General features: G+C 42.1%; 2 protein-coding genes across 2 annotated transcripts in view; one reads left to right on the top strand and one right to left on the bottom strand.

Moving 5' to 3' along the window:
• The window catches only part of LOC310791578 (asc-type amino acid transporter 1-like), a gene marked incomplete at both ends in the record, with an annotated part of 207,807 nt that overhangs the window by 72,417 nt on the left and 113,632 nt on the right, over positions 1 to 21,758 (top strand). The gene's annotated exons all lie outside the window — the stretch shown is intronic.
• LOC310791132 (NLR family CARD domain-containing protein 3-like) lies at positions 3,768 to 11,649 on the bottom strand (the record flags this gene model as incomplete). Its single annotated transcript, XM_083652831.1, has 3 exons — positions 3,768 to 3,772; positions 10,200 to 10,434; positions 10,507 to 11,649. 3 exons carry the CDS (start codon positions 11,647 to 11,649, stop codon positions 3,768 to 3,770), a joined length of 1,383 nt encoding a protein of 460 aa, XP_083508957.1.

Genomic DNA, 21,758 nt, shown 5'->3' with positions numbered 1-21,758 from the left:
GTTGCTCTGCTGCAAGCTCTGTGCTTTTTTTCTGTCATGTAATTTAACTGTTTTGATTGTATTTTTGTAACTGTTTTTACTTGTTGTACGGCGACCTTGAGTGCCGTGAAAGGCGCCTTATAAAATAAATGTATTATTATTATTATTATTATTATGTAGTGAGCAAAGATGGATGATTTAATATTCCATAGCTCTGACCTAAGCAAGTATGACATCACTATTGTGATATAATATGATTGTTTTAGTAAAGTGTATCACTCAATAGTCAATACAAAAAATAATGGCTTTTATAGAACCGAAAGCCTAGCTGCTTAGTCTGCTGATAAAACATAAAAGGCAATGTAGACTCTTATTGGCATGACGTCAACATATAAGCTGTCTGAATTTTGCATTGGGCCAGTTCTATAGTGAGGCATGGAAAGCCTCACTATACGCCATCATATCTGTGTCGTCTCACTTTTGACTGAAAAATGATGCCTCTAGATTAAAGAAAAGACACTATGTGATGATGTTGACTTTTATGTAAATGTGCGCATTCGTTTTCCTTATAGATTACGTTTAGATTATAGACTACGTTAGCTTCACGTTACCTTGCATGTAACGTTAGCGTTAGTTGCTTTTGGAGACACAAACCCTGGACGTTTCATTTTGAGTAATGCATGAGGTTCTCTATGGTTTACGCCAGCTCTGGGAGTATGAAGTGCTTTAAATGCGGGGATTTTGGTCACAATAAGCTTGTGAAGCGCTGCCTGCAACTAGAACTAGGTAGCCACAACCAGCTAGCTAACGTTAGCCCCGTTAGCCCCCATCACAACAGCTAACGTTAACGCCAAACAAATCCGCTGCCTCCTCCCCACGTTTGGTTTTGCGTAATGCCAGCTCAGACTTTCCCCTAATCTCAGAAACCTTGCGGGACATGTATTGCAAATTGCAATAGTGGTTGTTTTGTTATAATTTGAAACAGTCAGCAGCCACACTGGAGGCGGCCATGTTTCGCCTTGGTTGCTGGGGACGGATGTGTGACGCGGTTTGACGCGTTTGACATATCCATGTGATTCCCCCTCCCTTGAGTGTGACAGAGCTCTCCCTTGAGAGGGAGAGCTGGCAAGAGGAAACGTGAAGCGAGTCATGCTGGTGGCTTAAGTTATAAACAATGCGTGACAATTATACTCGAATGTTCGCGATATAGTCATTTCTACATCTCATGTGGCACAAGCCGCAATACATCGAGTATATTCGAGATATCGCCCAGCCCTAATGTACACACAATACAGACGTAATACACAGAGTACCACCAGAGGTCTACAAGGGTATTAAGTGTGAGAACACAGTTGTTTCTCTTTTAACCATGACTTAATACCCCTGTTAAAAACATTAAAATCGTGTTGTGTTTTCAGCTCAGTAGGTAGACTGTTCCATAGTTTTGCTCCTTTAACAGAGAAAGCTGATTGTCTTGCTGGTGTTAACTCATTCCCTGCCAGAGTTTCAAATAGTAGAGCGAGTGGATAAGCTCCCAAAAATACAGGAATTGTGGACTTTTTGAAAGGAACATGAAATTTCTCACATAGTCAGGGAATAGCATAAGGTTTATTGTCAGATGTGGAAGGAAGTCAGATTTGACCGCAAATACAAGATGGCCGTCATTCCTCCCTAGTCTAATGTTCAAGTGTGCTCATACCATGATAAAACTTTCACACATCTGAAAGTATTTCTTGGTGAGAGTGTAGGGTGCCCTTGGTAATCTAGTCCAGATTTGAAAGGCCTAAGTGTAATGGTCTTTGAACTAGACCTGGTTTTATCCGGTCTAGATGGGCAAAAACAATGAAATCTTCCATTTTCCATTCACAGATAGGATAAAAGTTTCCCAAATCTCAAAGTGTTTCTTGGTGACGGTGTCGGCCAGGTCCCCTTGGTAATCTAGCTCAGATTTGAAAGGTCTAAGTGTAATGTATTTTGAACTGGTTTTATGTGGTCTAGATGGGGAAAAACTATGAAATCTCAGTGAAACCACCTATTATTTTGTTTTTCACAAATGGGATAAAAGTTTCACAAATCAGATAGTGAGTGAATACCATAAGGTTTATTTTCAGATGTGGGGGGAAGTCAGATTTGACCTTAAATCCAAGATGGCCGCCATTTCCTCGGATCTAATGTACAAATTTGCTTATAACAATAATTGTGCAATTTTAATTGTGCACTTTTTCAAGTGCACAAGTGCTAGTAACATAATTACTTAAACCCATTCAACCTCTTAATAAACAATATAGGTGATTAGTTTCTTTAATGTCCATTATGGTGTAACAAAGTCCAATTCTTTGCATGGCAGCCAGCTGGCAGCTGAAAGGCCTTCGGCTGAGAGCACCAACTGAAGCTCGCTGCCACTGTAAATATTAATTTGAGTATGAACCACAAAAAGAAATGTAATGTAACTGCTGACCAGTTGCTGCTGTATTGTCTTCCAGGAGGATCTGTTGTTGAACGTGTTCAATGTGACTTTTCAGGTTGTTTTCTCCTCATTCAAACTCTAAGTCGAGTATTCTGTCAGTAAAAACGTGTTTTAAATTAAATTTGACAGATCTATTCAACTTTTATTCAGGAGGAAAATTAAACTTAGAGAAATAGTGATTTTGCATAGTTATGAAAGTCAACACTGCCTGATATGAACATTTGTATTGTAACATTTTCAGCGTCATCACTCAACACTAATAGTTTATCATTTATTGTTTCTTTTGAATTAATCTAACCCTCTAAAAACAGATCATAGCTCTCAGTGGAAACTCTTTGATTAAAACCAGCTACATGTTGGATGTTCTCATTAATAAACTGCTTTGAAATCACTTATAATACAACAAAAAAACCTGTCTCCAATATTTGCGTTTTCATTTCAGTTCGGCACTCAATTTAACATATTGTAACAAGTCCTTGGCTCCAGGTTTCACCAACAGAGGCAGTGTGGAGAGAAATAATGAAATATTCTCTCAGTGGAGAGAGAGAGTAGAGCTGAAAGACGGTTTCTCAGCTGGTTTAAAAAATCACGTCAGCAGGAAAATGAGGGTTCACATATTTTCTTTGACATTCATGTGCAGAGCAGATTTTTTTTCTGCACCCCCCCCCCCCCCCCCCCATTTTTCTCCCCAAATGTACTTGGCCAACTCCCCCTGCTGCTCTAGTGGCTGCCCCGGTCACTGCTCCACCCTCTTCCAATCTGGGGAGAGCCAAGACTAGCGCCATGCTTCCTCTGACACACATGCACATTTGCCAGCCACTTCTTTTCACCTGACAATGGAGTTTCACCGGCAGGACGTAGCACGTGGGAGGATCACGTTATTCCCACCAGTTTCCTTCCCCCCGAACAGGCGTCCTGACCGACCAGAGGAGGCGCGAGTGCAGCGACCAGGACACATATCTCCAATCCAGCTTCCCACCCTCAGGCACAGCCAATCGTGCCTGTATGGACGCCCGACCAAGCCGGAGGTAACACGTGGATGCACTCTCGTGGATGACTCTCGTGTTGGCAGGGAATCTACCGCTACACTACCCGGATGCCCATGTAGAACATAATTTAAATGGTCTGTTGAACAGTAACAATGATCCTGACCTGAGAGTCTCCAGTTTACAGTGTGGACTCCGAAGTCCAGCTGAGAGCAGCATCAGTCCGGTATCCTGGAAGTCATTGTTGCTCAGGTCCAGCTCTCTCAGACTAGAGGCATGTGAGCTGAGAACTGAGGCCAGAGCTTCACAGCTTCTCTCTGACAGCTGACAGACACTCAGCCTGAAGGACAAGAAGACATGTTATTCTCTTATATTGTGTCATTATTGTATTATTTGTATTGACAAGACTTTATTGATGAGGCTAACTGACCCTTATATTTAATGTCATCATTGTATTATTTGTACTGACAAGACTTTATTGATGAGGCTAACTGACCATTAATGTCATTATTGTATTATTTCTACTGACAGACTTTATTGGTGAGGCCTGGTCTAAAGCAGGTCCAGTGTGTTTGCATGGTGCTGTATACTAAGCAGACTGGAGCACTAACACTGACAGGGAAACTGGTTTTGACAAAACATGTGACACAAAATGAGACAAAAGCAAGTCAATCAAAGTTTATTTTCCAAGGAGTTTTAAAGATGAGAGTGACTCTGGAGCCTAAGTACTTGGGAAAGGCTTTCCACAGTCTGGAAGCCCTGAGCACTAAAGTGAAACCACCTTCTGTATTGAGTCTGGAGGAAAGTCAGGACCTGGAAATCTCAGCTCACAGGGAACTAAGAGCTCCACAGTGAAATTCAGGACCAAAACTAGCCTGCTTTAATGTGTTCAGCAGCATTTTAATATGAATTCTCTATCTAACTGGGAACCAGACGACATTATGTTAAAACTGGGGAGATGAAGAGGTCACCTTCCTACTGGTTAAAATCCAGCTGCTCTATTCTGAAGCAGCTGGAGAGGAACAGAGAGAGGTGCAGTAATAATGACAAGATATCAGAGCATGGATGATCTTCTCTCAGTCACTGAGTATGCTGTGTATATGAAGCTAGATCAATAAAATCCAAATCTTATGTAAAACCTGCAGGGCGACCTTTGCAGATTCAGGAATCCTGTTTTGAGAGACGAGAAATGTGTTGAATCAACTGAGAAAAACTGCAAAGTGCAAACTGATTTTACCTGAGAGTTTCCAGTCTGCAGTCTGGACTTCCCAGTACAGCCGAGAACAGATTCAGACCTGAGTCATGCAGGTCATTGCAACTCAAGTCCAGCTCTCTCAGAAGGGAGGGTTTGGACTCCAGAGCTGAGGCCAGGTCTTTACAGCCAGTCTCTGATAAGCTGCAGCCACTCAATCTGAAGAAAGAATAAAGCAAAAACATTACATGAAATATTGCGGAGGGCTTACTGGCTTACTAGACTGTAGTCTTTCCATCTGAAACCAGACAGCCTTTCACATCTATGTCTCAGGATTTCTCCATTTTGCCTCAACACATTCTATAACCAACCAGATGAATACATCTGCAGTTTGTGCCTTGACGTTTGTGACCTTAGGTCCAGAATGCACTTCTTCTTATTGGGACAATATTTTCATATGGCAAATTAACGTTTGTTTGGCTCAACTCATACGAATAACTGCCGCAGGGTTCCGCATTTCTGGGTAGCAAGTGACGTCACGCTGATTCGTCTTATACAAGCCAAGGTTCTACCAGAGTTCACATCACACCCCTTTAAGTCTGGAAACACCTACATTGAGCAACACCTCTGGTGTCCCAAGTGCATTTTACATCAGAATATGTATTCAAATTGGAGTTATGATAGAACAATTCATTTTACCACAAAGGAATTTACTCAGGAAGATAAAATGTTGCACTGTCTGATAGGGATGGTACCAAGCACCGATATTATTTGGTACCGGTTGCTGATTGGTCAGTACCAGGAATTAATAAGGCCCTGGACGTTCGGTGCTGCTATAGTTTTTTTTTTTTTTTACCATTCCCTGACAATGAGGAAGTGGCACCAGGCTTTTGATGTTGCGTGTTTACACTCCTGTCCTGTGACTACACTTGCGGCAGGTTTCAAAGATCAGTAGTATATTTGGAAGAAAACTAGTTTTATGATGGGAGGCATCGCGTTGCTGATTCACACAACAATATAAATACAATAATCTGATAAAGCGAGCGACTGCCCTGTGATGATTCTGAGACAGAGATAAATCTCTGCCTCGCGTTGCACAAACCTCACAGTGCTTTGCTGAACCTGACCTATTTTCTGACAGTCACAGAATATTATGTGGACTTTGCCAACTCTGAATACAGAACAGCAACGTACAGCGACGGTGTTCACTTTACCTCTAACGCGTTAGCTTGCAGCAAATTAGTTACAGTACATCCAGAGCCATCCATTCAGATAAAGTTGGTCCACAAACTCCACATAACGTAATTGTGCTGGTTTGTCCCATAATCCTTTGAAAACGGGTGTGATTTATGCAGACTTAATGAAGAAAACATTTTGTAAATGAAAATATGCCCCAGTAAAGAGATGTATTGCAGGCGACTTTGTTAGTGTCGAGTTTCCAGTCAATGATGTGCGCAATGAATTCTACGTGCAAGTATGATTCCCCCTTAAGAGTGACACTACATAGGTGGCCTAGGTTTAATAAATCATCATATTCACAATCAGAGGTGAAATAGGCCTTCTCAGGAATTTAACTTGTAATAATAACAGAATTACTGTTGAATCTTTTCACATCTCTTCATGTCATGTCTTTATTTTTTGCACCAAATTATGGAGAGTAGTATCGATAAGCAGTACAGAAGTATCGATAGGTATCGTTGAAAAGGTATCGATAAAATCCAAATGATACCCATCCCTACAGTCTGATTTCAGATGGAAAGACAGGATAGAGACATCCTCAAATTACAATATTCATATAATATTCAGATCATCACATTATCAAATATGTCTGACCTGAGAGTCTCCAATCTACAGTGTGGACTCTCCAGTCCAGTAGAGAGCAGCTTCACACTTGTAGAAAGCAGGTAGCTGTCACTCAGGTCCATCTCTGTCAGATGGGAGGGGTCGGACTTCAGAGATGAGACCAGAACTTCACAGTGAGCGTCTGTCAACATGCAGAACCTCAATCTGAATAAATAATAAAGAAGGAGTTGGACTTCAGAGCTCAGGTCTCTCAGAGTTCACACAGTGTTGAATGTAAAATGAGAGATTATCAAAGCAGAGCTGAGACTATAGCATACCAATCAAAACCTATACACAGCATACTATAGTAGTATTGGTAACGCGTTAGAATACAGCCCGCAAATAAGCATGTAGTTATAGTATAACAACAGGGTACCAGGAGTGTAGTTATAGTATAACTACGGGGTATAAGGAGTGAATTAATACTTTAACTAGAGGGTAACAAGATCTGTACTTATAGTATAACTACGGGTACCAGGAGTGTAGTTATAGTATAACTACAGGGTTTAAGGAGTGTAGTTATAGTATAACTACGGGGTTTAAGGAGTGTAGTTATGGTATAACTATGGGGTTTAAGGAGTGTAGTTATAGTATAACTAAGGGGTTTAAGGAGTGTAGTTATAGTATAACTACGGGGTTTAAGGAGTGTAGTTATAGTATAACAACGGGGTTTAAGGAGTGTAGTTATAGTATAACTACGGGGTTTAAGGAGTGTAGTTATAGTATAACAACAGGGTTTAAGGAGTGTAGTTATAGTATAACAACGGGGTTTAAGGAATGTAGTTATAGTCTAGCTACGGGGTTTAAGGAGTGAAAAAATACTTTAACTAGAGGGTAACAAGATCTGTACTTATAGTCTAACTACGGGGTCGCGGGCTGTATTATGAAGCAGGGGACCAATGTTTGTACTTATAGGCTAATTACGGGGTACCACACTGTACTTACAGGGTAACTGGGTTTAACGAGTGTAGTTATAGTATAACAACGGGGTTTAAGGAGTGTAGTTATAGTATAACTACGGGGTTTAAGGAGTGTAGTTATAGTATAACTACAGGGTTTAAGGAGTGTAGTTATAGTATAACAACGGGGTTTAAGGAGTGTAGTTATAGTATAACAACGGGTTTAAGGAGTGTAGTTATAGTATAACTACGGGGTTTAAGTTGTGTAGTTATAGTATAACAACGGGGTTTAAGGAGTGTAGTTATAGTATAACAATGGGGTTTAAGGAGTGTAGTTATAGTATAACTATGGGGTTTAAGGAGTGTAGTTATAGTATAACAATGGGGTTTAAGGAGTGTAGTTATAGTATAACAACGGGGTTTAAGGAGTGTAGTTATAGTATAACAACGGGGTTTAAGGAGTGTAGTTAGAGTATAACAACGGTGTTTAAGGAGTGTACTTATAGTATAACTACAGGGTTTAAGGAGTGTAGTTATAGTATAACAACGGTGTTTAAGGAGTGTACTTATAGTATAACTACGGGGTTTAAGGAGTGTAGTTATATATATCCTTAAACCCCGTAGTTATACTATAACTACACTCCTTAAACCCCGTAGTTGTACTATAACTACACTCCTTAAACCCCATAGTTACCCTGTAAGTACAGTGTGGTACCCCGTAATTAGCCTATAAGTACAACATTGGTCCCCTGCTTCATAATATAGCCTGTGACCCCGTAGTTAGACTATAAGTACAGATCTTGTTACCCTCTAGTTAAAGTATTTTTTCACTCCTTAAACCCCGTAGTTAGACTATAACTACACTCCTTAAACCCTGTTATACTATAACTACACTCCTTAAACCCCGTTGTTATACTATAACTACACTCCTTAAACCCCGTAGTTATACTATAACTACACTCCTTAAACCCCATTGTTATACTATACCTACACTCCTTAAACCCCATAGTTATACTATAACTACACTCCTTAAACCCTGTTGTTATACTATAACTACACTCCTTAAGCCCCGTTGTTATACTATAACTACACTCCTTAAACCCTGTTGTTATACTAAAACTACACTCCTTAAACCCCATTGTTATACTATAACTACACTCCTTAAACCCTGTAGTTATACTATAACTACACTCCTTAAACCCCGTTGTTATACTATAACTACACTCCTTAAACCCTGTTGTTATACTATAACTACACTCCTTAAACCCCGTAGTTATACTATAACTACACTCCTTAAACCCCGTTGTTATACTATAAGTACACTCCTGGCACCCGTAGTTATACTATAAGTACAGATCTTGTTACCCTCTAGTTAAAGCATTAAATCACTCCTTATACCCCGTAGTTATACTATAACTACACTCCTGGTACCCCGTTGTTATACTATAACTACATGCTTATTTGCGGGCTGTATTCTAAAGCGTTACCATAGTATTACTACTACCACCACCACCAATAATAATAATGATGATAATAATAATAAAAATTATTAAGAACAACAACAATAATAATGATAATGATGGTTGTTGTTGTTACAAGTGCACTACCCATGCCCGTACTCTCCCTCCCTTTCTCCCCATTCACCCGCCCCCCATGGGTACATCTACCCCTTCCCCCCATTCATACATTATGCTCTCCCACTCTTACACATACATATTGCCCGTTCCCCTCCCCCTTGACATCACTGATGATGTCACAATGAAAATGTAAATATCGCTGTCCCCCCCCCGTGGGCACATTTATAAAACAAATCTCAGACTGCACTCAGTCAGGGTCCCCTAAGCACACTCCCCAGGTTTCAAGTCGATCAGAACAACGGTTGTCGAGGTATGTGAAGGAGAGAGAGAGAGAGTGACAGACAGACAGACAGACAGACACTACTTGGATTATATATCATTTATACAGTATCATATTATTTGAAAATGTCCAAAAGTGGTTAATGTATCAGTAAAAACCACACATAAAATAATTCATAAATGCAAATTCATGGAAGCCTTTCTGTAAAAAGTGATTAAAAGTAGAATGAAAAATGACAGAGATTTTCAGCCTGAGCTTCAAAGGCAGTTACAGATTTGGTCGGGTTTTAAGTTTTTAGCCTAAAACACTAAATTCATAAATATCTCTGACATGAGCTGAAGGCAGAATAATACAAGGGGGTTATTTCATAGAAATTACACCAATAAAGAGTTGATAGACTAAAGAATGAAACTCACAACCTATCTGTTAGATTAGTACTTGGAATGTGAAACTGAACCTGCAACAATAATGACTTTACTCTGTTAGAGGAAAAGTAATGTGATTACTGTGTGCCACTGCTATGTAGAACAACAGTTGTGTATGTTTGAGGTACTATATATCTTTATAGTAATTCTGATTGTGTCAGCTATACGAAGGTCGCTCTACACTGTTCTATACTGTTGGTATTCACATCAGGACTAACCGAGCCTTCCTGCAGTTCCTCACAGCTGGGATCAGCCTCTGTCGCCCAAATGTCGATGTGTTGTAGGCATCCAGGTCGAACACATCCAGAACCTCCTCTGACATCTGCAGCATGTAGGCCAGAGCTGAGCAGTGGATCTCAGAGAGTTGATCTGATCTGTTCTCTGACTTCAGGAACTGTTGGATCTCCTGATGTACTGACTGGTCATTCATCTCCATCAAACAGTGGAAGATGTTGATGCTTCTGTCTGGAGAGGTAGTGACGTCATAAGTGTTCATCTTCTTCAGGTTGCTGATGGCTCTCTGGATGCTTTCTGGTGTGCTCTCTGTCTGACCCAGCAGGCCTCGTAAGAGTTTCTGGCTAGACTCCAGTGAGAGACCATGAAGGAAGCGGACAAAGAGGTCCAGGTGGCCATTTTCACTCTTAAGGGATTTGAGCATGGCTCTCCTCAGGAAGACATCCAGGGATTGTTCACTGTCTTTAGATCTACCGTCTTCTTCTTGTTCTTCTTCTTTTTCTTCACCACCCAGGAATGCCTCCAGAACCTCCTTATCCTCCTCCTTATCCCTCTTTGTGTGACAGTGGAGCATGTAGACAGCAGCCAGAAACTCCTGAATGCTCAGATGGACAAAGCAGAAGACCTTGTCCTGCTGGAACAGCACATGCTCCTCTTTAAAGATCTGTGTGAAGACTCCTGAGTTTACCGAGGCTGCTGTGATATCAATGCCACACTTCTTCAAGTCAGCTTCATAGAAGATCAGGTTGCCTGTCTCCAGCTGCTCAAAAGCTAATTTTCCCAGAGAGAGAATCATCTTCCTGGTCTCTGTCTCAGTTCTCTCACCAAACTTGATGTTTTGCTGTTTGGACTGAACCAGCAGGAAGTGGATGTACATCTCAGTCAGGGTCTTGGGCAGGTCCTCTCTCTCACTGGCTTTGAACAGATGTTCCAGAACTGTAGCAGTGATCCAGCAGAAGACTGGGATGTGGCACATGATGTGAAGGGTTCGTGACGTCTTGATGTATTTGATTATTCTTTTGGCCCTCTGCTTATCTGTGAATCTCTTCGTGAAGTACTCTTCCTTGTGTTCATCAGTGAAGCCTCTCACCTCTGTCACCATGTCAACACACTCTCCAGGGATCTGATTGGCTGCTGCAGGCCGTGTGGTTACCCAGAGGCGAGCAAAGGGAAGCAGTTTCCCATTGATGAGGTTTGTCAACAACACATCCACTGAGGTCAACTTGGTAACATCAGTCACAATCTCATTTTTCATGAAGTCCAGAGGAAGTCGACACTCATCCAGACCGTCAAATATTAACACAACCTGGAACTCTTGAAAGCTGCAGATTCTTGCTTCTTTGGTCTCAGGAAAGAAGAGATGAAGAAGTTGCACCAAGCTGAACTTTTTATCTTTCAGCAGATTCAGCTCTCGGAAAGTGAACAGGAATATGAACTGTATATCCTGGTTGGCTTTGTCTTCAGCCCAGTCCAGAGTGAACTTCTGTGTTAAGACTGTTTTCCCAATGCCAGCCACTCCCATTGTCATCACTGTTCTGATTGGTTTATATCTTCCTGGTAAGGGTTTAAAGATGTCTTCAGATCTGATTTTTGTTTCTGGTTTCGCTGGTTTCCTGGATGCTGCTACCATCTGTCTGACCTCATGTTCATAATTGACCTCTCCAGTCATTCCCACTGTGATGTAAAGCTGTGTGTAGATCTGACTCAGAAGTGTTTTGTTTTCTGCTTTAGCAAACCATTCATCCAGACACTCAAACTTTTGCTTCATATTAGATTTGTGTTGACGTTGACACGCAGCAAGAGTTTCTGAAAGACCAAACAACATATTCAATCAATCAGAGTGAGTAAAGAGTAATGCAAACATTTCCTGCTAATTTACACATCCCAACCCTAACCCTAACCCACATTCCAAACTCCATGGACTCAATTCAGCTCATTACTGGTGGGTGGACAAGCAGGACCTGCCTGGGTGTAAGGTAGCTGTTGTAGAATTGGCTGTTATTACTCAACCAAGAGTTTTAGAGCTGACCAGGCCAAGGCACACCTGTGCAATAAATAATCATGCTGATTAAACAGCATATAGATATGTCACACCTGCCAGGTGAATGGATTATCTTGGCAAAGGAGAAGTGCTCACTAACACAGAACACATTTGTGAACAAAATGAGAGGAATAAGCCTTTTGTGGAACAAGCCTTTTGTGTGCATATAAAACGTTTTAGAACTTTATTACAACTCGTGAAAAATAGGAACATAATTTTTTGTCAAGTATAGTTTGAGGTGAACAGGAAGGGATATAGTAAGTAGAGCTGTACAGGAAATGATTTGCACGTTTATTCTTATTCTTATTATTATAATGCATCAATAGGAATAATTGTATGTGTGATTTAGGTACCGACCTTCTTTCAGCTCCACTGTTACTGCAGGAAAAGAAGTATAGGAAAGAATATGTTAAACAATCACTCTTAGCATAAATTATTAACTGAATCATTGGATGTCTGCTAAATTTAAGTTCAGCCGAAGATAAAGTTCAAATAGTTTGATCAACGACGAGTTTCAGAGCTAACCAGGCCATGGCACACCTGTGCAATAGAGTAGCGCAGGGATGACATTTTTTTGTTTTGTTTTGGGTTTTGGTGTGGTTTCTGAATGATGACGTGCTCCGCAGTGTCTCTATAAAAGTGATTGACATTCATGAAGATTATCCTGCTGAACACAAATTGCCACTCCCATAAACTTAACCACAGAGAGACCGACTGACTGCCTGACCATGCAAGGGTGTCAGACCTCTCTCTAATGGTCTTGATGACAAGGGTCTGTCTCACTGTAATAAGCAGGATAGTGTAGAGCAGCGAGTTGGTCATGATCACAAAATAAACCCCTGATCAACCTGAATGATCTCCCTTTCAGGAGGTGGAGGGGTCTTGAATCACCCTGAAAGAGAATGTATCAGTAGCTACTGTACTGGCTCACTGTTAGTACAAAAGATGACTCTGGAATCATTACGCTGTATGTTGCAGGCTGTAATGTAAAGCTTTAGTGAAAACACCTGGAAATCTTTTATTCAAGGCTATGGGAGAGGAGCTGCGCCTCCTGTGTTGGCAGGGTGGAAATGGAACTCAAGAGAGGCAGTTCAACAACATTAAACATGGGGGGGGGGGGGGGACTGGTCTAGGCTCGGTTATGGAGTAAGGCAACTAACCCTAAATAAAATATAGACACACAATGTGAATACTATATCAATTAGAGGCAAAGATCCTTTTGATTACATCAGTATTAATAATATCAATTAGACAGTAATTAATTGTAAATAAATATAGTATTTCTTGGCTTCCTACCTGTTCTGCATATGCGTTTGACAATGGGAATTATGACGAGCAGCAACATTGTCAGTACCACGAAGATGGTGACTATTCTCCCTGTTCTCCGTTTCCCTTCACCATCAGACTCTAGAGAAAAAATAACAGCAACAAGTGTTAAGTCAAGTCATGTTGCTTTATATACTGTAGCAGCAAATCATAACAACAGTTATCTCGGCTCGGTCCTGGGGCCCTTGCTGTTTGGCCTTTACTTGCTCCCACTGGGTCTGCTCATTAGTAGTTTTAATATCACTTACCATCTGTATGCGGATGACATCCAGCTCCACTTCTCATTTAAACCCAAGGAGGCGAAACAACTATCTCGCCTCCTAGATTGCATTAGCGCCATTAGTGCCTGGTTGGCGGAAAATTTCTTACAGCTAAATGCTGACAAAACCGAGGTCCTGATCATCGCCCCAGATAATGTTGTCCCTGTGATCCTTCAGAGCATTGGCACTCTCTCATCTTCAGTCCGGTCGAATCTGCGTAATTTAGGTGTAATTTTTGATCAATCTATGTCATTTGACCATCATATAAAACAACTCTCCAAATCATGTTTCTTCCACTTACGTAGTATAAGTAAACTCCGATCTTTAGTCTCCACGACAGAACTGGAGATGCTTATTCATGCATTTATTTCATCACGTATAGACTATTGTAATGCCCTGTTCCCCTCACTTAGTAAATCTGCCCTCGGCCGCTTGCAAGCAATTCAGAATGCTTCAGCAAGACTCCTCACAAGATCAAATAAATACTCTCACATTACACCCCTTCTGAAATCACTCCACTGGCTCCCTGTTCCATTTAGGTATCAGTTCAAAATTCTCACACTCACCTACAGAGCACTCCATGGTCAGGCTCCAGCTTACCTGGCTGATCTACTCATCCCCCACTCTTCTGTTCGCTCCCTCAGGTCAACTAATCTTCACCTCCTGTCTGTCCCACGCACCCGCCTCGTGACCCGTGGTGACAGAGCTTTTGCCGCTGTTGCCCCTAAATTGTGGAACTCTCTGCCGCCTGCTATTAGGTCTGCCCACTCTGTTGACTCTTTCAAGGCCCAGATTAAAACTTACCTGTTCAAACAGGCCTTCACCTGACTCCCTGTGTAGTGCACACCCTGTCGTGCACTTGTGGGTATTTTCGCCCCATGCACTAAGCACTTATTACTGTATTTTGATTATTGTGTTCTTGCCATATCTTGTTTGCATTATTTTTAGCTGTGTATTGCTTTCCATTTGTGTGGCTTAGTGCCTTTTTACTCTATTTTTTATGTCTATCTATGCACATGTAAAGCACTTTGTGACTTTTGTCTGTGAAAAGCGCTGTATAAATAAAATTTACTTACTTACTTATCTGAGATGCTTAATGGTTGAAGACCAGGGTCTTTAGTAAGTTTTGACGCAGCAATTTAAACAATTTCCCAGAATGCATTTGGCAGCATCAGGAAGGAAAACAACTCCTCGAGCAGACCTGACTCTAGGTAGCATCTGCCTTGACTGGTGGGTTGAGATTAAGATAAATAGAGAGAGAGAGAGAGAGAGAGAGAGAGAGGGAGGGAGGGAGGGAGGGGGAGACACGAGAGAGAGGGAGGAGAGACAAGAGAGAGAGAGAGGGAGGGGAGAGACAAGAGAGAGAAGGAGAGAGAGAAGTAGTGGAAGCACTGCATTGTTGTTAAAGTGAGGTAACTCACTCTGGATGAGGGGGTTGCTGATGGGTTGGCTGACCTCCTCACTGACTGGGTTCTCCACCTTACAGCTGAATGATGCATACTTCAAATCCTTCACCTATAAAACCAGTGAAATAGAAGATCACAAACCAGATCTCACTTTCATTTTTAACAGTGATCACTTGGTGCCTCTAGCCTTTGACTAAAGGAGATGTGAGGCTCAGTTACAGAGCAGTTCCCTGCAGCTGGAGGAGATTCAGTGCCTTGCTCAATGGCACTTCAGCAGCTTAAACCAGCTACTCTGGTTAAAGCACAGTCTTCTTAAGCCAACGCCCACATTGGAAGCATCCAAAAACAACACATCTCCCTAAAGCACATGATGTAATCTACTGTGTTGAGAGGAGCTGCTTAGACACAGTTCACAGAAGCTCATAGCTAAACACTTCACATACTCACTGTCACTCAGTCTTTCACAGGTTCCCCATTGTAGCCCTGAAAATTTTTATGATATAAAACTGACCAAATCTAAAAAAAAATAGCAGATTTAGCGTGCGTGTGTGTGTGTGTGTGTGTGTGTGTGTTTTTTTTTAGTCTGAGTGAAATGTTCTCTCTTTATGGTCTCTCCTGATTCTAAATATAGCTGAATCGCTTGGTTTGACCAAGTAAAACTATTCTTACTATTTTTACAAAATGTCTATGGAAAAATAAATGGTGGATGAAACCCCTTGGTTTGTATGTCTAACCCGGAAGAGGGCGTGACTTTGGCACTCTGTATTTGGGCTTGCTGCAGGAAGGGAGGGGGAGGGGCTTAAAACAGCTGAGAACTAGCGGCTGGTGCAATGAATATGTGATGCAAGTTGAACAAATCATTATGGTGTATTCCTGTAAAGGAATGCATTTGTTCATCTCCTGATATTACCAGTGGACTCAGGTTCTCAAAATGGGGTCTGGGGAACTCCAGGGGTCCATGATAGGGTCCCCAGCAAAAATAAGGATAACACAATGACTGTTTTGGTCATGGTCTTCATACACTTTCTGTAATAAAACATCTAAAAGCTAAAATCTTATCAGATGGGAGTCTGTGGTCTAATTTGTGTCAGTTGATGTGAAAAAGTTTGAGAACCAGTGCATTAACTAACTCACACATGGACAGAAAGACTCAGAGGTACAAACACTGTCAGTAGCATCGCTGTATTGTACCTTTGTAATGATCATTTGGTGTTTGGGTAACTGTGTGGAATTCTCTCTGGTGTTGTCTTTCTCCCAGGTGTAGCTGACTGGTTCAGTGTCTGTGGTGGTGTTTGACTCACAGCTCAGAAAACAGCGAGTCAAATCATCTGCACACCATTTAGAGATGGAGGGTTTAGAGACAGGAGCTGTTGTTGATGGAGAGAAGAGGAGAACAGCTGTTACAGTCATGATCACTCACATGCACATTGTTCTTTCTCTGTCTCAATGCAGACAGCTGGAAAGAGACAGAGACACTCGCACACTTTGTGCACCTAATGTGCACTTAAAGGGATAGTTTGGATGTTTTTGATGTGAGTTTGTGTGAGGTACTTGCATACAGTTTGTGTACTACATTTATGCAGCCAGCCTGGTCCCAGTTTGGAGAAATGCAGACCAGCCGCGTCAGGCAAGTAGAGCTGTCTGCTGATGTGAAGGAGGTCATGAGAAAGGTGCAGGTGGTGCAGCAGCCCCACTTCTTCCCCACTTAGCTCCACACCTGGCTACAGTGAAGATTTCAGCTAAAAACACGGTGTAAAATACACTTTTTCAAGTGAACTTGGTATCTGAGGGCTTGTGGAGACTTGGATTACACCAGGTGAGCAGTATGGAAGCATCTTATGTTTTTGTTTTTTTCTGATTTTTCCCTTCACACTCAGCAGACAGCTCTACTTGCGTGATGCAGCCGGTCTCCATTTCTCCAAACTGAAACCACGCCGGCTGCATTCTACTGCATGTAGTAGGTACACTGACTGTATGCACGCACCTCACATAAAAAAAACTATCCCTTTAACATGAACAAACATGTAACATGGAGGGAGGGTTTCGGCACAATGTTAATAGATTGTATAAAAATATCCATGTAGCCACCATGATTGTCACCATTTTGAAGCCTTGAGTTTGGCATTTTGACCGTTGCCATCTTGTTCTTTTGTTTTGCCAGACAGAGCTGCAGCACTGCCTGCTATTGGTCCGTGATAGGTGAGCTGCAAAATCACTGGACAGGTGACCTGTCAATCACACCCCAAACAGGGTTTTTCCTGGCTCAAAATGAGGCAGAGGTGGTACTAGAGCCGTTATTCACCGATTACTGATATGGCTGCAGAGTGCCGACATAGTGCATTTTTTTGCAGATATAGACCTTTTCTATGTGGATTGTGCACCGATATAACGATGTGCAAAGCTACTCAGAAGGCTGCTTTCTTGAACAAATAGGCCAACTTTATTTAAAAAAGAATTTAACATTATGCATTGTCAACTTCTGGAAGTGAGCACTGAGGAAATAAAGAATAAAAATATAATAGCTAAATAAACATCAGTAGCCAGCAGTTACTGTATGTTCAGTATAATTGCTGACCATTTACAGTGAATAAAGAATGTAATAAAATAAAATGTCCTGAGATCTACTGTGCACAAAAAGCTTTGTGTATGTGTTGTTAATTGTCTCAATACAGTTAGCTTCACCTAATGCATGGCTTCATCATGAGTCAAGTGAGCTGTCTGTGTAAAACCATGCTCTCGCAGGCTCTTGCCAGTCACTTTTTATCTATTTTGTTGTGCATCTAAACGTGTCTTTAGGGTATTTCCTTACATTTAATTTAATTTTCAAAATAAACCTATTATCACTTTCAATGGCTTATGTGTGCTTTAGATGTGTTATTTTGAAAAACTCCGACCAGAAGTCTTATTGTTGTTGTCACTAGCAGACATGGGTAGTTGTGAGGAGCCGATGGGAGCTGCTAAACACAGTCGCACTAATGATAAGAGAGCTGATATTCCCTCGAAAACATATTTTTCCTGGTTGGAAACAGCATTAAGCAGCAGGACTGCAGACTGTGCTTTCAGAAAGGCTCTTTATCGTGAGCGGGAGCGCGTAGCTGACGTCTGATAACGTTATTGTAGCTAATCAGAGGCTAATGGGCACTGCTACATTGCAGTTTACCATCTCAAACAGAACAAGTGGCTGTGAAAAGGCAACCAGCCAGCCATCACTTACAAATAATGAAATGGTTATTTGATTGAAGGTTTAGGGGGTAAATTCATGTCTATATTTAATGTTACTGGTAAAGGTTGCTGAGCTACTATTTCATCACCAAGCCACGAGTGCAACACTTGTTAGTGTTTTTGCAAGTATGGTTTCACCTGTCAAGAGCTGGAGGCGGAGCTAAATTATATGGAGGCGGCCACCTCGTAATTGTCCATGCAGGAAAAACCCTGTCAAAGCATCGTCTTTTCTCTCGTCTATTTGAGGCTTAACACATTGACTGCCAGCCGTTTTTTTTTTGCTGTAGGTAGCTTTTGCCAAGCCGTTTTTTTGAGGATTCTGGCTCATTTTACAAGAGCCGAGGATTCTTTTCTGCTTGTAGTTTGTCAACACAAAGTTCACAAAAGTACTAATAGAATGTGTGCTTTCTCTGTCTAAAAGAGTTAGTTTGTAGAGTTAGTAGTTATGTAGATATTAGCCGTTGAGTACAGCATGGTTTTAGCGTGTGAGACAGGAAGCTGAGATAATCGCAGTTTTGTGAAATTCAATCAAACACGCAGAACAGTCACTTTAACCATTTATTTTTGGCATCAGTGAGAGATCAGACATCCAAACAATATAGTTCCGAACGCCCTCTCCTTCAACTCCTCCCTCCGTGGGCGTGTCTAGTGGCTTTCAGCCTGCGTTTGTCACAAGTGAGTGCTCTGCTGCTGGGAGCCTGGCAGCGAGTTAGAGCAGCCTGCCTCCCTGGCAGCGAGTGTGGATACTGTAGGTCTCACTCGTCTCTTGGGTTTGAGAGCCCCGATGAAGCCCCGTGCGACTCTAGGCTTTATGCTGCCCACCATGGACAGTAGCCACACAGTCCATTTCTGGACTGGAAAGCGTCCCCGCCTACAGTATGAGAATGAGGCTCGTTCGTTTCTGACTGTAAAATCGCCAAGCCATTTCCTTGATTTCCTTCCTTGGAGGAAGCAGCCGCGGGAGGCGGCTGCTTTTGGTTGACTTTATATCTGTCGGGAGAGGACCGTCGCCACCTAGCTGGTCGGTAAAATAGATTATACACATTCAATACTTCCAATATCTCCATAGGAGACGCGGGGGGCATTGATCCACGTAGCACCGTCAAAATTTTTTTTTTTTTTTTTTTGACGACTCAACTCGTCGGTGGCAGTGAACAGCTGGATTGTGTTTGACGACTCAACTCGTTGTTGGCAATTAACGTGTTAATTGGACCATAATTTACAAAATGAACATCATGCTGTATTAAACATGCAGTATGTAATTTTCTGCCACTAGGGGTCTCAAACTCAAAACCAATATCAGAAGACGGCGTGTCATGGCGTCGTGCAGTAGTGTGGAATTCATGGTGGAATTATGCGAGCCATTTTATGAGATTAGGATTCCCTCAGCAGGTCGGTTGGAGCTTGCAGGGAACGGAAAGGGATTTTCTTCTGCTGCCGACCGCGCCTCTTGAGTTCCGGTTGCACCACATTGAAACGGGGCTGCCCCCAGAGGTTAGAGATTTTTTTTTCTCCTGGGGTGGGGGGCGAGAGTGAGGATGTTTTTTTCTTTTTTCTTTTTATTGTCTGTATTTTGGTTTGATTTCCCCCTTTTTTTATCATCACTGTTGCTGGTGGTTCACTGGCTATTATGATATGCAATCATTGTATATTATGTATGTCACTTATAATTTTGAATAAACTAAAATATTTGATAAAAAATAAAATTTAACCGATGGGTTCCCAGATTGCTTCTTTTAGTTAACTCCACTTGACATTTTAACAGTCTCAACCAAAACAATCTCAGCACATTTTAGCGATTCCCCCACTTTATCTTGTCAATGAGTGTAGTCCAGCTGTAGCCTGGGTAAACCCATCCCCCACGTGACCTGCTCTCAGACCTGTTCTCAGTCGCTAGTGACTGGGAACTGAAAGAGCAGGTCACGTGGGGGCTGGGTTTACCTAGGCTAGTCCAGCTGGCCCAGCCAGATAGAACTATCCTGATAATACTGTGATCCCACACAATCGTATCAGTCTGAACCATTGGTCTGGACTGGACTATCAGGCCCCCACAGTGATTTCAGTGGGCGGGAGTACTTGCCTTGACAGACAACTCCTTCAGCCAATCAGTGTCACCACATGCAGTACAAATCCATCCATCTCAGAAGAACAAGAAACTCCGCTGGTGCATAGTGGTCATGTTTAATTGTTGTTATTGAGTCTATTTCTGCAAGAACTGCACTTATGGCTGTTTACCCCTCATTGCTTTTTCGGGAAACGGGAGACACCATTACTGTTTAGCAGACAATTGTCCAAGTCCCTCTGATCCGAGTCCCAAGCGAGTCTCAAGTCAATTGGTCCCGAGTCTCAAGTCCCAAGTCTTTCCTTTTGTCGGCAAGTCAAGTCAAGTCAAGTCACAATGTTATTTCAAGTCAAGTCTCGAGTCGAGTCACTAGGTTATGTCAAGTCGAGTCACAGGTTAGAAAAAATGACAAGGCAGAGATTATTTAGGCTGCAGATGTGCGCGTTCACGTTAATACGTGCTTGTTGCCAAGCAACACACTTCTCTCGGACGAGCTCGAGACAGCTGACAGACAGCTCCAACTCAGCTCAAACTTATAGAGTTGTATTCAAAGCATAGAAACGTTCTCACAGCTCAATTTAACAGCGCCAACACAAGCAGTTTGATCACAAGTGCAATCAGTACTGAATGCGATGGCAGACTGCGCATTGCGGGCAGTTGACGAAGTCAGGAAGAAATTGAAAGATCTTCCGACGCATCAGCTTACGTCTATTTACAGCACATATCGATCGATATTTTTGGAGAAGATTCCGGCCGCATCACGCGCAGATCAAGATGAGACAGCTGTCAGAGTAGCTATGCATTTGGGTGTAACTTTTACGCCTGCTCCATACACAGACGCAGCGCATACAGGGTGCACTAGTCATAAAATTAAGTTAGTCGTAACTTTGAGTTCTACATCGGACGTAACGTGTAAACCTAGGCGTACGCCCAGCTGGTGCACTCGGCTGATCTTGTCACAAGTCCGAGTCGAGTTTCGAGTCATTTACTTCCAAGTCCGAGTCGAGTTTCAAGTATTCGGAAGTCGTCAAATTTGCGACTCGAGTCGACTCGAGTCCGAGTCCCTATGACTCGAGTCCAATTGTCTGCTGTTTAGCCAGCATCTGAGCAGCGGCCCTGATTGGCTGAGTAGCATCACATGGGTTGCCAGCACAACCCCGATTGGCTGACTATCATCACATGCGATTATTTACAATGCATGCAATTGGTCTGTGAGGCTGGTGAACTAGTACCGTAAACTCTAGAAACGCTCCATCAAAGTTGAATAATTCTCAATGATTTATCAGTCATAGGTCTGGGTTGACAAAGGACAGCGTCTGGGTCCAGACACAAACCGCGGTCCACCATTTGGTGATGCCTGATCTAAAGGATCAATTGTAATTTGCATTCAGAATTCGGCTGCTCGGAGTCCTCTCTGAACTTCCCTACAGCTGTGCAACAATCTCTGACACTGGGGACAACTATCGTCAAAATACTTATTCTGAAGGAATGGAAGTCCTCCTCTTCACCTCCTTTTCAGGTGTGGCTGATAGACATGATCTCTGTTATACAGATGGAGAG

Source organism: Poromitra crassiceps (genome assembly GCF_964638095.1).
Source record: "Poromitra crassiceps genome assembly, chromosome: 16".
NCBI lineage: Eukaryota > Metazoa > Chordata > Actinopteri > Beryciformes > Melamphaidae > Poromitra > Poromitra crassiceps.
Note: the sequence above shows the minus strand (reverse complement) of the source record. Positions and strands in the feature narration are given on the sequence as shown.